Raw genomic sequence first — 18,682 nt, 5'->3', positions numbered from 1 at the left:
GGGTTGGGTTGTGTTTGGTTAGGGTTAAAATTGGTTAAACTCTGACTCAACCCAATATATTCGGGTTATAAAAAAATTAAACCAATTAAATCTCGGTTTTCGATGGGTTGGCTCGTGCGGCCGAAATAAGGGGCGGGTTGGGTTGGTTATTCAGTTTGATCGGTTTTTTGTTCAGCCCTAACCAATATATAACATATCACCTACTAGGTCAGTCAAGTCAGATAACATGAATAATTTTATATATTTCTACCTTTTGAATTATTCATGTGAGAAAAATAAATTAAAAGAACTACTCAAGTCTCAAGTGAACCAATGGAGTAACACATTATTGACAACTAATTTTATCTAATAAATTATTTTAGATAGAAAATTTTGAATAATGCAAGATAATGAGTAATACTAGTTTACGACTTCATCTCTCATTCTTTCCTGCAGAGTTGAATCCAGCATGTACTACCCTACACGCCATGAAAGTCCTTACGACTTGTAGACAAAGCTGCAGACCTGCAGTGGCCCGGGTGGTGTCGATCTTACAAGCCTGCATACATGCAAGCAAGTGTACCCCCCTGTGTCTTGGCTTAAAGTCTTCATTTAGACAACTGGAAAATATCAAATAAAAGTATAAATTAAATTATACAAAATGAAATATAGTATGATCATCTTTATCCACGTTTTCTGGAGTTATTCTTCTTTAATTTGTTTTTAATACTTAAATTCATGCAAACATCTAAAGTTGAATTCTTGACTTTTATTAGAAAAATCAAGAACTCGATCATTGTACCAACATTTTATTTGTTACCTATAAATTTTCAATATTTGACTATGGGTCCATTTTTTGTGTAACTCGAAAATGAGAGGGTTAGAATGTGCTTAAATGGGCAAGGTCCCTGGTCTTTATAATATCTTATGTTATATATTTTTTGGACCTATTTTTTTGGATTTTTATAACCGTCTAGTCTAGGAAGTATTATATGAACTCTATAGAACATGATCTAAACATATTATGTAATCTATAAACTCAAGATCAATAATTTTTTTTTATGATTATTTATGTTTTTCTTACATTTAACATAATATTTTTTGCTTCGGTTACATAGATAAAATTTAGTAAATAATTATATTTGGATCGTTCCAGCTAAAATCCGAACCCTTACAAGCTCGTTTCCAAAGATGTGAGTAATGTAATGGCAGATTTGAGTTGGCAACAAGGCAGCAACTATAATGAAGGTGTTGATTAGGCTGATAGCGCAATCCGTTTGACATGAAATGACAGCACAAATGAAGTGTAACTAGAGGTGTCTACCTTAACACTATGCGCAACTATTTGTAGCAATTTGTCACGTTTTGATTCCTACTATTCTTACTTGATATTTTACAAAAACAGAACCCACGGTTTAGTTGCTAAAAACATTTAGTCTTCAAATTTATGCGCATAAATACATTAGTGGGGAAATAACATAAAGTAAAACGTGATGAATTAGTATTGCATAGGTTAGTGACAATTGTTAATTTGTTAATTACTAGTCACTGTATACCAAGGTAAGAAAGTATGGCATGATCCTTTAATAGAAAAGGGATATATAACTAAAATGCATGCAAAAATAGGCAAATTATAAGGCATAAGATAGGTATAGTTGTGTGTTATATGCAGCTTTCCGATCTATGTTATTTTGACAAAACATCAATACTAAAATTATGTGAATATGTACAAATATGCATGTATTTAACACTTGTATTAATCACACCTACCGAACTGCATAAGTTAGGCAATATCTAACCACACTTAATTCCAATTATATAATTAATTCCTGATTTTTACTTAAATATATTGGCGCGGTTAATTTCTTAATATTTTTTTTATCAAAAATTTCTTTAATGCCCGTTTAATAACTTGGATTTTATTTGAAATTTTATATTTGATCAAATAATATGTTTGGATAAGTAAAAAAAATTGGATTTAGATTTCATTTTAAATTCAAGACATTCAAATTTTAGGGCAAATATGATAATTTAAAATGACAACTCAAATTATGTTATTTGAAATCTATCATTTGAAATGAAATTAATGCTTGTTTTCAAATAATACATTATGTAAGTTTGTTAAACATTAAAATTTCATAACACTAAAAACAAAATACGATAGCGTTTTAATTGTGTAGGAAATGAAAGGGGCATGATGACGTGTATCTTGCATTATAAAATATAAAGACTTGTCAAAAATTATATAAGATCGACATCAATTTTATACAAAAACGTGATGAAATATATTGGTATCTTGTATAAAAATTTTAAAATATGTTACATAATATAAATTTTAATAAATCTTTTTAAATACTTAAAATCTCAAAAAAAGTTGTAAATAAAAATTATATAATAAAAAATAATAAACTTTTTTATTAAATTTTAATATGTATACAGGTAGGAAGTAAATATGCTAGGGCATTATATTTTTAGGATTATGATCATTTATCAGGCGCTCCCCGATCATGATAAAAAATAGTAAGTATTTTTGATGATTTTATTGTGAGGACACTTGTCTGGAAATTGTTACGTAACAAAGAATGAGCGAGGACCTAATTGGTTTAGTCCTGAGTTTTTGATAAACACCTGATGAACACTTTAGTTATCGGATTAAAAGATAAGTGGAAAGGTAGTATTAAGTTTTGCTACTCTTGGTGCTGTAAGGTCAATGTCCAGGGATTAATTCGCCACGAAGCTGGCTTGCTGCTGTCCATTGAATTTGAATCTACCACTCCTAAATGACATGTACATTTTTTTCAGAGGAGGATGGTATTTACGTGCATGTTATCTTTTATCTTCTGTTTAATTTTGACCGGATATCCTAATTTATTTCGTCAATTTTGTTGTTATGTAAGAATTTGAACTTTTTCAAAATTAAGTTACAACTATAAACTTTAATGTAACTAAAAATATTTGCTTTTAATTTATTATTATATAACTAAAGGTTACATAGTTAATTTTAATAAATAATTAATATTTTATATTAAATATATATGTCACATGCGGTGATTGGTGGAGTCGGCAACTAAAATTCTATGTTTTGTGTTAACTACAGACTACTACTAGATGGTCCAATTTACTGTACAACAAATCAAATACTATAATTCATTTTAAATTTAAATATTTTAAATTACATAATTGGGTTATATAAAAATAAACGAGTATATGTTTAAAAGAGAAAACTAAAATAGAGAACCATTATTATCACTAAAATAAAAAATATATACTTTGTAATATTAAACGTGTGATGCACGTGATTTTTTACTAATTAGACTTATATATATTATAATTAAATATTTGTTTTACCAAATTTCGATGATGATGGAGAATTGAATCTGAAATATGAGGTTTTTATCACTTAGAGGTTTTTTGACTAATTATACTTATGTGTCTTTAAGTATTTGTTCTACCAAATTTTGGTAATAAGTGAGAATTGAACCTGCCATAAATAAATTTTTAACCAAATGACGTTAGGACTCAGTTTTCTTAAACGATGCAATTTGATAAAGTTGTACTCCATATTTTGGCCGTTTGGCATAAAATGTACTAGGATTAGTATACACTGTCGTCCTCCGTACTAATTACGGCTTAAATAACTATTCATTTTATCTATGATTGCCAAAATTTGCTTTCAAAATTCAGTTACTCTGGTAGGTCTATTAAATTATTAAATGTGGGTCTTACTTTAATTATCCAATGATCATCATAGATAAAGGGGAATAGCTGGCTCCAGAACCCACCCAAACTACTTTGCTCCTCCGTATGCTAATTGCCAATTGGTGCATTTCTGGATGCTGTACTTCATTCTTATTTTGATATATACATTAAATAAAACTAAGTACTAGTATATAAATAAATTTAATAATTACAAAAACTCTTCCCTCTTCTATTCATTTTCTTATTTATAAATGTCTTTCTTAATTAATTATATTTAAAAATTTTCAAAATTATTAAATTTTACAAATATAAAAATTACCAATTTTTACCACTTTTCTGCCAAAAATCATTTTATACATTAAATTTAAATATTATTTATTTTAATCATTTTACTCATACATCTTAACGTTATCTAGTAATGTAATTTTTTCTAGTCTGTGTACCCCGTTCCCCGGTAGTCTAAAAATCGATTTAGACGGTCACCTACACAGTAGATGTCAGTAAAACATTTGGAGATACAGTTTGACAATTTTTTTTCTTCAAAAAATTAATCAAAATCGATAAAAGAACGGTCTAGCCCGTCACAGTCAGGATTAATCAGTCAATATTTAGACAGAAATCATTCGAGATTAATCGGTCAAAAACTTAAAAAATGATCAAATTGAGGATAAATTTGTAAAGACATAAATTTTAATATAAAATGAAGCTAATATATAAAACGGGAACATTTAACTATATGTTTGATACTAAAATAAAAATATCTATATTTTACTCATATAATTTTTAATAATAAAATTGAATAAAATATAAAAATAATATTTTTTAAAAATCGATAAATAATTTTGATTAATCTTCATCTTGTCAATTAACACGATACCCGCCGATCATGATCAATCACTGAATTTTTACACTGGGTTAAGAATTGAGTGGACTATACAAATATATACTGATTTTTTTTATTATATATATATATATATATATTTACATATGTATGAATATGCGTATGTCTATATTATTATATAGGCTTTTGCTCAAATGAGAACTCTTTTTAATATGAGATATGAGATCAGATCTCAGCCATTCAAATTTAGTGCAATCCTTAAATCTCAGCCATCCTATTATTAAATATATATTATTATACATTAACTATTATTAGACAAAGATTAAGCTCACTAACTCTGCCTAACCGTTTTTTTCTCTCTCATTTCCTCCTTCTCTCTCCCTAACTTCATCATTGATCACTGAGCTCCATCAAACTTTCGATTAAACTGATATTCATCGAAAATTTTTAACGCCGATATCATCGTTTTCAGTTTCGATTCGCCGGTTTTATGCTTTAGTCATGATTTCTGAGGATTTATTGAAGATTAGCTCAAATCAAGGTAAATCGAAGCTTCTGCTTTCACTTCATATTGATGTTTTGATGCAACTACCTTCCGTAGTTGTATCTATCTTCTCATTATCTGATTTCTAAAAATCTTAGTGATTTTCTGTTTTTTTTTATAGTTTTTGGTGATTATTAGTTGTGATTATGTTATTTTTCATGTTGATACATTGATTTTCTGATATTTGTTTTTAAATTGTTATAATTTAGTGATTTTTCATTTACATCGGTGCTTTTTTGTGTTTTAGACTTAGGATTCTGTTCTATTGTATATGATAAGTGATTATGTTATTTTATTTTTAAAATTTAATAATTTTTTAACAAGATTTAAATTTTACAATTGTTCATTGATTTTATCCTTATATCGGTGATTTTATATGTCTTACCTTTAAGTTTAGATTATTAGTCTTGATTATTATGTAGATTATTGGTGATTTTAATATGTTTGTACATTATTTATTGCAGCGGTCAGTTTTGTTGATAATACTTCTGACATTAGTCATAGTATTGAAGGTAATGAAAACGGAGAAGTTGATTCTGGTTTTTCTGTTAGTCCCGGTGGACATAAGTATTATGTTCCTTTTTCTGTTGAAGATGATGCGAAACCGTTTGTGAACAAAGTGTTTGAAAGTTTGGAATCTGGTATTGAATTTTATAAGGTGTATGTAAACTTATGTGGATTTAAAATTCATCGTAGTGCTGAGAAAACTGATTTAAATAACAATCTAGTTTGACTTCAACTTACCAACATTTTAGGCTTTTGACCATACTGCTTTGAAGCAGTTCTCCCTCGCCTAATATTGTCAATTACTTCAAATGCTGGTTTCTTTAAATTGAAGTTGATCAAGTACATGTGTTCATATGCAAGCACCGGGAAAAATATCTGCATATTTTTTTGTGTTAAACAGTTAAGTCTGTAGTTCCAAAATAAAAGTTCCAAAGTAAAGAATATATTTTTATGCATCAGAGACATACCAAATCAGCATTTTCTATCCTTCTGCTTGGGTATCTTTCAAAATAATGCTTCATATCATTTTTAAAAAGTTCATATTGTGCTTCTCTAGTCTTTGTTTCATCCAAAGGTGCAATCTGGATATTTTTGAGATTATCAAGTTAATACATTAATATAATTATCACAGAAGCTCTCAAGAAAATAACAATAATACACAAATGCTTACCGAAAGACCAATATCCATATAGAGACGCATTGGTGAAAAAAATGATTCTGTGGATTTATAATTTTCTCTAGCATTCATCAAAATTGACCATATATCGATAACATCACATGATAACTTTTCTTTTGGCTTTAGTGTCTTGAGCACTTCTGCGAAACATGTGTAATCCCCAGAGACAAAAACTTTCGCTCTGTAAATAATAAAATGATTAATGTTGTTCTTTTAGGTGATTAATGTCTAACATGTGGTGCTTTAGTTAATTTTGTGTAAGTGATTAGTGTATTCCAGTAGGTGATTAATGTCTAACATGTAGTGCTTTACTTAATAATATATCTCATTATTAACTAGGACATATATTTTTTTCAGTGAAAATAATGAGCAAGAAAATATAATCTCCGCCTACTAAAAGTAATCATTTATAAACTAAAAGTAATTCCATGTCCTGGTGTGGCACTGATGAATTGATAATTAGGTGAGACACCTCTGTGGTGCACTTCTAAGTAAATTAGTTGTGAAATCTTGGAGATTAAGATAAAATACTTTTAACTTAGCAGACAAGGAGGAAAATTGTGGCAGAAAAGAAGAATTTTAATAAGTTAAAAAGACTGTTTAATACAGCAATTAGCAGTATTAAGATGGGCTCCTGAGCGTAAGAGTCACTCAATGTCACCTAAAATTGACATGCAACTAGTATGAACCATTTATTTAGTGGAATTTAATAACGACCACTTTTAAGAGCTAGGATTTGAATATACTACTGATTATACTAGTTAGGTGCCATTAAGATATTATTTCATTGAAGAATATCAGGAGACTCGATGTACTAACTGTTAAACACTACCGTTTAAGAGATGCCGGTTAACATCATAACAGTCGGATTTGTCATTGTCATTAATTGCATCGTTACATAATTAAAATAAATTTTGTGTAAGTGATTAGTGTTGTTATTTTAGGTGATTAATGTCTAACATGTGGTGCTTTAGCTAATTTTGTGTAAGTGATTAGTGTAATACAATAGGTGATTATTATAATACAGGTAGTGATTTGTAGAGACTTATGTGTCATCCATATTTTCATCAATCATCCACCTGTAGACGGCAATTTCTTGCCTAGAGTAACTTGAATTGATGTCAATATTTCTCTGTATGTATGGTGACCGGAAAGCTGGTCCCACCTTGATCTCTCCTTTTGTCTTTTTGTCCAGTTCTTTTGGTGGCATTGGGTTTTTGTTTTCAATATCGCTTCCATGTTCTTCCATCACTTCTTTGCAGACTTGATTTATTCCAAGAGAGAATGACGGACAAAATTGATCTTCATAATCTTTTTCAATCTCCAACATCCCTTCGGGAGATTTTAACCAATCTATAATCTCCGGATAGTCATCATGATCTGGTGGTAATTCACCTTTTTCAACTCCAGTAAAAGTATCAATGGGAGCTTGCTCTTCTTAACTTGAAAATATTGGAATGTTGTCATTTTTATGAAAATCATCTTCATAACTCTCACTATCCATCCATTTATTTGCTTTGAACAAGCATTTAATATTCATCTCGATTTCATCAATTTTCTCGTCATTTGGATGCAATTGTTTTGCTTTTTCCAATTCAGATTCATATTGACTCTTGGCTTCAATTAGTTCCATATTTGCCTCTATCAATAAAGTTGCCTTCATACTAAGTGTGTTCCACCACTCCTGAAGAACAAATTACATTGTTATATATGGTGAAATCTATTGTGTGTGGTGGTTAGTTTGACAATGCTATGATAGTATTTAAATAAAAAAAATGAACTGATATACCTCATGTGCTTCGTTCTGTCCATTAACATCTTCTACATCGTCTTTTCCCATTTGGGCCACTCGCGTCTCAATTTCTGAAATACCATTTTCCTAAACGAAGATGTTAAAAGTTAGCCATATATAAACCTATATGGTTAATTATCTGTCTTATGGTAGTTAAGTGTGTTTGTGGTGGTTTTCGGTGACATTGTGATGATCAATTAAAAAAAAGAATTAAATGCATGAATATATCTCATTTGGCTTGTCATTTATGTTCTGTCTATTATTGAATCCTGTATCTTCGTTTTCATTTTAGGAACTTCTTCCTCATTTTCTGTATAAGCTTTTCTCTAAACATGCAAAAAAAATTGTTAGAAACAAATTACATTGGATAATACACAAATGTGTGTACTGTACTTACCTTCCAAAATAATCTCTCATTTTCTTCCAATTCTTCTATTGTTGCCAAATTCAAAATTACTCCAGAACCAAATGCATTGTCTTCAGCTTCCATCACTTCCCTTTCCTTCAATTTCTCTTTTGTCCATCCTCTAAAAGCTGGATAAAGTCTTAGGACAAGTTTTTTGCCTTGAAAACATACTCGATCAACGTACATTATCTGTCAAAAATGAACAAGTGGTCAAATAATTTTTGTAAAAGTTCAAATTCTATCTACTTACATATAAACAGAACTTACGAGCAAAACAATCATTGGTCTGGTATAGAATAATGAAGAAGTCCGCAGCCACCTTTTTTTGTGATCACTAAACTTTTTATCAAATATGCTGCCCAGTTATAATTGGTGCATTTGTCAAGGTTATCTTTGAAAGACAGAATCGTTTGGCTCACAAAATTATTAGTGTTTGATCGTATCAACACGTTTGTCATCACCACCAGAAAGTTCATCTTAAAAATTTCGTTGACCTCCCCTGTTTGTTTAATGCGATCAACCACTTCACAAGCTTTTACCAAACTCTGGCCTTCAGTGACCGGGAACCGCGATCTCCAATTATCAATTCTTTCACTAATCATTTCATCGTTCCCAAACTCAATTTCTGCTCCTCTACATGGCAGTCCAATTACATCGTGCACAGCTTGCTCAGTGATTTCTATATCCCCCCTTTTCAGTATTAATGTGCAACTTCTGTCATCAAATGCTTCAAGAACCTTATAAGCTAGCCTCTGGGGGATTTCCACCAACTCAAAATTTAAGAGACTCTCAAAACCGACATCTCTAACCCATTGTTGTTGTTCATCTGACAGTGCATATATCATGTTAGTCAGCAACCTAGGGGAGTTGCGAATTTTTGCAATGTCATCATCCTGCACAACGTAAAAAGTTACGTTTCTACATGTTGTAATATATAGTGCTGATTTTAATGTGTATTCAATTAAAAAGGTTCTCAAAATGGATACTGATTGTACCTTCTTTGCAATCTCAGTTCTTTGCTCAATTTTTCCTTTCGCTATTCTTCTTTCAGGTTTCCCTTTTACATTCCCCTTGAAATACATTTACAAGTATTAAACATATTAATACTTTTTTCATCCGATTTTATATATTTTAAAATTTATCAAATTTGTAAAAAAATTATAATATAAAATTAATTACACTCATTTATATTCACAACTATTTTTCTCTACACTAATTTTATATAAAAAATATTAAATATTTCCGTCACTTTATTCACATTTCTTCATTTTTCTTGTATCATTTCATTTTTTTAATGTCTCGTATCTAAAACAGATGTACACATGGTACCAAAGGAGTAGTCTTACACTCATGTACTAGCCTACCTATAAACACAACACTTTCACAGTTTCATTCATGTAAAATCTCACCATAAGTCTCTTAAATAATCACTTCTCTCTCAAAAATATGAAGACCCCAAGAACAACAAAGTACAGTGAGGTGGGTAAGCTAACAAGCTACATAGCGCAACACAGATAGCACCTGTAACTCACTCCTAAAATTTTAAATGCTACAAATTACCTTTTTCAGAATTCTCATCTTTCCCTTCATTTCTGCTTCGTTGTTTACAATTTTTTGTTGTCCGGGAACGTCTTCATCAGTTTCTTAAACAAAATATGAAGTATAAATTCAATGGTGAAATGTTTTTTACTATTAAATAATCTCTGCAAATCTAAGGTGATTTATATACCTCATCTATGATTCTTAGCTTCTTTTTTTCTTTATCATTCCCGCAATTTCCTCTTTGTTTTTTCTTTGCTTTTCATCATTTCCCCCCTACAAAATTAGACAATTAGTTAACTGGTTAATACCCAATAGAATATATGATTTTACCTTAACTGCAAGTCTTTTGTTGACTTTTTTTTTATTCACAGGCTTCATTTTTCTTTTTCGACCACGGTGCTGGATTTATAAAATCATCATCCGAATTATAAACAACAACTTCCCCTGCAGAAAGCAATATTTTAAGGCAATTCAGCAGTTTATCACTAATATTATAACAAAACATTAGAGGATGATTTTATAAATTAAAGAAGCAAATACCTCCTGCTGGAACATCTGTTTGTATATTGATAATCATCTGCTCAGCATCATTTTCTATTTCAGGTTCTGCAACAAAATTAAGTAACACGACGGAATAAACCACACTCCACTTTTAATATCAAAAAATATCACTAAACTCTTCAAACTTATGACACTTATACTGCCAAACATCAAACCACCGTAATAGAAGACAAGTACTAATATAATGGATGAATTTATAAGAAAATAATTTTATACAAGAAGAAATAAGGAAATACCTCTTGCTGGTTCATCAGTTTGTATATTGCTAATCACCTTATCAACATCATTTTCTATCTCTTGTTCTACAACTATATTATCTTCTACATTATTGCCTCCCGCATCAATAATTTCAACTTCGGCTTCTTCCAAATTAATGTGAATTGGGCCAGCAACTGGTCTGCGTAGTTTATGTAGTATAAGGCGTGCGCTCCGTCTTATACTACCTGCAAATATCATAATCCAAGCATCATATAAGTCTCAATATATCCAAAAAAGATACATAAAAATATTTTTGCGTAATTCTAAGCCTATATGTAAAACAAAAGATTATCAATAATCAGAACTAATCATTACATAATTGTAAGAATAACAAAAAATCATCTGCATAATCACCACCTCATTCTAAAAGTCATAACTACTCATACTAACAAAATCATTACTAAATCACCAAAATCCTAATCATAACATCAATAAATCACCACCTCTGATAACATTATCAAGGTGCTTAAAAAAGCATGGATCCTCCCTGCTGTCTTCACCATTGGCCCGCGCCTCGACAATGACAACCTTTTGAAGTATGCCAAGCTCATTTCTCCCCATGACAAGCTCTCAAACCATGTCAAAGAGCTTGTTCATGGTATTATTGGCAAGCTCCCAAACCATGTCAAAATTGATGCAGAGATGAAGATTATTTTGACACAAAGGCAGGGGCAGGGGAGGAAGGAGGAGATAAAAGTAAAGGCAGAGGTGAAGGTTTTTGAGAATTAGAGGGAGGCTGAAGTAGCTGGCGAAGAGGAAGCCAGGGTGGGCGAAAGACGCACATGTGGCTGAGGTGGAGGTAAAGAAGGCAATGGCACTACGGGAGGCAGATTTGCAGAAAGAGGTGGAGATAATGAATGCATTGACTCAGACGGAGAAGCTCAAGGCTGAGTTCTTGAGCAAGGTTAGCGTTGAATATGAAACCAAGGTGATCAATATTGAACTTTTAAAAACTTGCATGACATACATATTAACCCCTTGTCATAACACCCTAATTTTAAGAGCCTAAAATCGTAGAAAATTTAACTACTTCGCACATAATCACTTTGTTAATCTAACAATTAACGTCGTTTCCTACCTTTTACACCTCCGAACTTTTGCAAAAAAAAGGAAGCCCAAGGACTAGTCGCGCTATCACAAGCACAAGGCACATATGTAAGCATACTTTTGAAAGCCGTGGGAGGCAATTACAGTGAATTAAGAGATTACTTGATGATTAATGGGGGAATGTACCAAGAAATCGCAAAGGTTAACAGCGAAGCAGTGAGAGGATTGCAGCCTAAGATTAGCATTTGGTCTAATGGAGAAAATAGAGGAGATGAGAATAGTATAAAAGGAATTGGGGAAGAGTTTAAGATGTTGCCACCTTTGTTTAAAACGGTTCATGAAAAATATTATTCTAAAAGTCATCTGCATAGTCACCACATCATTCTTAAAACCGTAACTACTCATACTAACAAAATTATCAGTAAATCACCACAAGAATAAATTACAACAATACTAAATCACCACAAACCTGATTATATGACTGTCAATACAACAAAAAATCACCACATTAATCTAAAAATCTTCTGAGTAATCATATACAACAAAAAATCACCACATTAATTTAAAATTAGCCAATGAATTTGGTCCATAACAAATATTAAAACCAAATCAGACAGTTCAGCCAAGACCATATGATGTGCTACAGAGGTGACATTGCAAACAAAGAAGCTGATCTCGACCCGTAAAATACAGAGCACATTCAAAGTTCATGTTAAATGCAAAATGTAAATTAACCATATAAATCTGTATTTTTAGAAATGCTATAAAAGGTTAAAGCGGCTACAATTATCGGTTTAAGTACATAAGAGCAAGAATCAGAAAACGAAGATGTCCTTTATATTCACTTTAATCCTACGACACATACATGATCCATACTAGAAATTACACAAGAATTCATCATAATACATGCGAAAAATAGAACAGAAAGTGTTTTTAAATACCAAACTAAACATAATACAGCTTCTCTGGAATCCAATTTGAAGACTCACAACTCTCAGGACTCATAACACTATCTGCAAAAATCTATTCCTAATTCTTTGTTAAATAAGCCCTATTACAGCTGCTCCACAAAACAAAACAAAAGTTTAATAAGAAACATCCTAATTTTTTTAAACATCCTAAATCACCACAAACCTGATTATATGACTGTCAATACAACAAAAAATCACAACATTAATCTAATAATCTCCTGCGTAATCATATACTAACAAAATCATTACTAAATCTCCACAAACAACACTGTGTAAGCCTATATTATAAGCAAAAAATAATCTATAATAAGATCTAATCATCATACAAGTGCCAGTCAAACAAAAAATCAAGGCATTACTCTTAAATAATATTTGTAATTCTAAATAATAAAATCACCAATAAATCTGGAAAAAAAGCATCAATAAATAGGGATAATCATCATAAGAGTGACAATATCACAAAAAATCAACAAAAATAAGTACTCTACTTTAAAAATAAAAAATATCAACATGCATATTGAGAAACAAGTTTAATAATAAAAAAACAAGTTAAAGTTAATTTTTACATACCTCCAGGAAATTCATCCATAATTTTCTAAAAATTACTTAGAAACGGGTCGATTTCTGAAAATAAAGAGTATAAGTACCGAATTAGACTATTAAACTTGAAGGAAAATCAGAAAATCACTTAAAATGTGTCGATTCTTACCTTTATTCGGAGTGCATCGTCGATGATTTAACAAAGAGAAGAGGGGAGAGAGTGAGAGAGAGAGATTTAGTGAAAGATGCCGTTAATGGTGTGTGTATTTGTGTATCAGTTTGTTAGGCAGTAAATGCGTGTGTTCAAGTGTGTCTATAGGCGCGCTGTTTTAAATGTAAATGTTAGAAACTGTCACTAATTTTTGATTTATTTACAAAAAAACCACCAAATTTGTACTGCATTTATTTGCTCACATGGACGGCTGTGATGAAATCTCATATCTCACCAAAAAAAGGTTCTCAATGGAGTGCGACCCTTATTATATAAATACAAAATTTATCAATATGATAATTTTGTATACTCCTTATCATCTCTGGATATTAATTTTTCTAAAAATGAGATTAGGCAAGTCGCATTAAAATAAAAAAACCATAAAAAAGACTCAAGCCCCAATGAATATGGGGAGAGAGCAATAGTGTGTAAATAACGCGAGTGTAAACCCAAACACCTCCCCACTGTCCAAGGAGATCACACACACTCACCCCCCTCCCCTTCTGCTCTCCCTGCCCCCTATCTATACTTACACTTCATCTCTCTCCATCTCTCCCCATCTCTCTCTCTCTCTCCTTACATTTTCAAATGCTATTTACTTAAATACCTAATAGAAATGGATCCGCCGGCAATAAGTGCGTTCAGGTCAGACAATGCGACGCCGTATAACTTAACGGAGATCTGGCCGTTTCAGTTCGGACAGTTTATGGATAATCCGACCCGAGAGGATGACCCGATAACTGTGGATCAGAGAGCAGACAAAAAACGAAGAAGTGATGACGTGTCCACTAGCACTGCTCCCAATGTCAAAGTATATATTCAGTACTGTTATAATTTACAGTCAATTTGTTATTTAGCTTTAATTGTTTGTTTTTCGATAAATGTTGCGTTTAATTTGATTTATATGAGCTATTGCACCTGTTGTATTGATGAATGTTGCGGTAAATTTAGGTGTTATATGCGTGTGTGTAAAGTATTGGTGATTGTTTGAGCTATAAGCTACAGTAATTTTGTTATTGACTTAATTTTATGGTAAATTAGATATGTTATATGTGTGTTTTTGGTCATTAGTTGAGCTGTAAGATACAGTGAATTTGTTTATCTTTTGATTGTTTGTTGTTTTGATTAATGTTACAGTAATTTTGACGTATTATACGAGTGAGCTGGCGTTTGTGTGAAACATGTGCGGAATATATGTGTTCATATTTTGGTGCAGTACAGTTATAAGTTATAACCTATGATTTGTTTTGTGTAGTGGCTTTTAGTTGTTTTTTGACGATTTTTCCAGTAAATTTGAGGTGCTGTATATGCGGATATATATGAAAAATGTTGTGGTAATTTGTATGTACGTTTTGGTGATTAACCGAGCAGTGTTAAATGTGTGTAATACTGCGTATATATGAAATTTAGACTGATCATGTGTGTAGATATAATTGAAAATTGGGCAGTGTGTGATGAATTTTTTACCGACTCTGTGTGTTTTATGCTGGTATAAAATGAGCAGAGTGATAGTGATAGTAAGCGTATTAAAGCATCTGGATCTAGAGATGATAATCCAGAGTCTAAAGTTGAGATGGAAGTAAAGTCCGCAGGGAAGCAAAGTGAGCAAAGTGTAAAGCCAACTGAGCCACCTAAACAAGATTATATACATGTACGAGCAAGAAGGGGGCAAGCTACGGATAGTCACAGTCTAGCAGAAAGAGTAATTTCCCCCCATCTCCTCAACTTGTTTTTATTTTTTTGTCCTGAATATTCAGTTTTATTAACAAAGATTTTAACTTTGATAACATGGGTCATATTTTTCTATATAAGACATTTAATAAAGTATTTATTTGTAAAATGGGAATCTTGTTTTTTAAACAACCCAAAATTTTCCAAGCCCTAGGTGCTGTTAAAAAGTTGAGCTCAATTTGCCTTTCCATGAGCTCTACTAGGCGCAACTTTTTAAAATTATTTTATATGACATAAATTAGTTCTGAAATATATATTAATTAATAAATAATGTATTCAGAATGATATAGAGTCATAGATCGGCGGATGCAATATTCTGAATTATATGGAGTCATTGCATGCTATTATACTCAGATTAACATTGTAGTGTGATTTGCATGTCCAATAAAGTAGCCATATAGGTGAATGCTCTCTCTCTCTCTCTCTCTCACACACACACACACACACACACACACACACACACACACACGTCCAAGTATTTAGTAGAAATGTATAAAAAGTTAGCTTGATTGATTTAGAATTGTGATAAGCATAAGTGGCTGAATTTTGACGCGAAAAACGATATAGTGAAAATGGTATCTGTGAAGACTTGTCAGAACTTCAATAAATATCTAAACATATTGACAGGGATAAGATTAGGTTTCATGAGCCTGTTTGACTTGGCTTGGGATGACCAAACTTAGGTTGCTTATGGTATAGATATAAACTTCATTGTGACATTAATCTTTCTGATTTACAATTAGTAAGTAGCTCGTAAAATGATCGTTTCGTATATTAGTGTCATGGGAAATATTTACGTGATGAACATTTACGTTGTTACTCTTTCAGTCTTTTGCACTTTGGGCCTGTTTCCAATCATAGAATAATGAATTTCCAATTGAGAATGGAATAAATTTTGAGGTTATCAGTAATGTGCCGCACCTTGAATTTTTTGCTGACTGCACATTCTTTTATGATTAGGCAAGAAGGGAGAAGATAAGTGAGAGGATGAAAATTCTGCAAGATTTAGTCCCTGGGTGTAACAAGGTAAGCATTTAATTGCTCTTTATCTATAAATTTATTGCGCTTGCACTCTTTGCCTATTTAAGCAGCAAATTACAAGTGTTCATGATACATACTTTAGTATTTAAATTGAAAAATTGATTTTAAAATAGCCGTGGTAGTTGGATGAATGACTAACTGAACTTGCTATAAAATCATGTTGCTCAAATTTTAGCTGTATGTCCCTGTGCACAGTTTATTAACACAACAAATACACTTATTTAAAGAGCTTTAATTTTGGGTTCAGGTTATCGGCAAATCATTGGTACTTGATGAGATAATTAATTATATCCAATCACTGCAACGGCAAGTGGAGGTATGTATCTTTTACTAACTTGCGAGAGTTAAATAGGATGTGAACCTTAAATGGTTAATTTGTGTTGCAGTTTCTTTCAATGAAGCTTGAAGCTGTTAATTCAAGAACCGGTCCTAGCATTGAAGGATTTCCTTCAAAAGATGTAAGTTAATGTCTCACCATCCGTGGAAAAACCAATTGTGTGATCTTTCTTGACTTTGATGTTTCTTTTAATATTAATCTGCTTGCCTCCATCCTTGACACTATGTTGTTTCATCCTTAAGGCTTCTTCATTTTGCAAAACACCAAAAAAGCAGCCTCTCTTTCTGAAAAGTCGCTCTTGGTTAATAGTAATTTATTTGGTCGTATTAGCTAGTTAAATCAATCTCGAATATTAGTCGACACTTCGTAGTTGTATCTTTTAGTTACTCTTCCAGTACATAAATAATAATTTGAAATATCTCTGGCATTTTGGACATTGCATATCGCACAATTGAAACAAGAGAGAAGGATATCTTAGGAGCCTTCTAGCTTTCAGAATATGCCTGTTTATACAATAATAAACAATGAAGCCTGGAAAAGGTGAAATTATATTTCAGGGACAGAAAAATAAGGAGTCCGTACTGTTTCATTTATGTTAATGTTGAGCCAAAATTATAGAACCTAAGATATTCATTGGTGGTACCTTATGTTAGTCCCATATGTAATAACTTTTTTTGATAACATAATTAACATTTACTATCCGTGGAGCAAATTTGGAAGAGTTCTGGGATTTAGCCTGTATTGTTCAATACATTTTAATCTTAAGCCAGGGTGTTATAAGGACCTAAGATGTTAATCTGTGGTGCTGTAAGTTTCCTTACTAAGTCAATTTGTTTAGCAGTTTGGTCAACAAGCATTTGATATGGCTGGTGTGGCATTTGTTTCACAAGCTCCAAGGGAACTAAGTAGAGGTTCGTCGCCGGAATGGTTGCATATGCAAATTGGTGGCAATTTCGATAGATCAGTCTAATCTCATTATCCTCGTCAAATTGATAATAAGAGAACCAAGGGCCACTCCTAAAAGTGTTACAGAATATACATATAGCATCTGGAGCCCTATTCCCATTATCTACACTGAAAAAAGTTGATCTGCATTGGGGACTGCTGAATATCAGAACTAAGCACCGCCAACTACCTTAGAAGATGAACCTACAGTAAGCAATTGTGTTCTGTATTGAGTATTATATTGGTATCGATTGCATATTATTTGACATTGGCCAAAATAAGTAACTGATTGTTTGTAACTTCAGTAAGATTCAGTATATTAGTTTACTACAGAATAAGGATCCTCCTATCCGGATGTTGCTGTGTATTTCTATTTGGTTGTTGCTCAATATTGGCGAATGTGTTTGCTTAGTCTTAAAATTTTAAAGACATTTATGATTGAAAAATCAATCAAATTTTTACACATACCTTCTTATTGTGTGCCCATGGGCACACAGCAGAAAATTCGAATTTTAATTAGGTCTTGTTATCGTGAACAATCATGAGTTGGATAAGAATCTAAATGAGTAATACTAGGGCTAGCAAAAAGATATGAACGATGCATGATTACACTGAGAATATATCAAACAGACTACGCGACTCTTTTCTTCTGTTAAAAGGGGAAAGAAGAGGAGGGAATCGTGCCCTGTCAACAATATTAAAAATAATTCAAATCTGAATAGAAGAGCATTAGAAACCTGTAGACCTAAAGGCTCCAAGAAGTGCAAATTTACTGACCTGAAAGGCGTCCAGAAATTCCAGACAGGTACGTTTGAAGAAGATTTTGAACCGATACACCATGCCTAATTACAATGAGATTACATTCAATAATTAATAGCAGGATCTAGTGGTACAATGAATAGTGAAGGTTCTTGCAGACAAAAATTTATGTAACTGGTTGCGATTTGAGTAGGAAGGACTACTCTCATTCATAGAATGATACAAGTAGCATGAAACTGTAAAGGCTTTAGAGAAGACAAGTGTGGATCTCTGGTATATCTGAAATGTTTTCTTT

At 31.8% G+C, this 18,682-nt stretch overlaps 1 protein-coding gene and 1 pseudogene across 2 annotated transcripts; both read left to right on the top strand.

Annotated features, from left to right (window-relative positions):
* The first annotated feature begins 10,115 nt into the window (after positions 1 to 10,115).
* Positions 10,116 to 12,293, top strand: LOC141712601 (flotillin-like protein 2; annotated as a pseudogene).
* A 1,680-nt stretch (positions 12,294 to 13,973) lies between these two features.
* On the top strand, positions 13,974 to 18,091 carry LOC141672577 (transcription factor BHLH089). Of its 2 annotated transcripts, none has more exons than XM_074479212.1 (6): positions 13,974 to 14,385; positions 15,079 to 15,276; positions 16,266 to 16,331; positions 16,594 to 16,662; positions 16,733 to 16,804; positions 17,522 to 18,091. In XM_074479212.1, exons 1-6 carry the CDS (start codon positions 14,191 to 14,193, stop codon positions 17,651 to 17,653), a joined length of 732 nt encoding a protein of 243 aa, XP_074335313.1. In that variant the 5' UTR covers positions 13,974 to 14,190; the 3' UTR covers positions 17,654 to 18,091. The 2 variants fall into 2 exon arrangements, with proteins under 2 accessions (XP_074335313.1, XP_074335322.1); XM_074479221.1 differs by having other exon boundaries at positions 13,976 to 14,385; positions 17,525 to 18,091.
* Positions 18,092 to 18,682: the final 591 nt, after the last annotated feature.

This window comes from Apium graveolens, chromosome 1, assembly GCF_009905375.1.
Source record: "Apium graveolens cultivar Ventura chromosome 1, ASM990537v1, whole genome shotgun sequence".
Taxonomy (NCBI): Eukaryota; Viridiplantae; Streptophyta; class Magnoliopsida; order Apiales; family Apiaceae; genus Apium; species Apium graveolens.
This window is presented reverse-complemented; position numbering and strand designations above follow the sequence as displayed.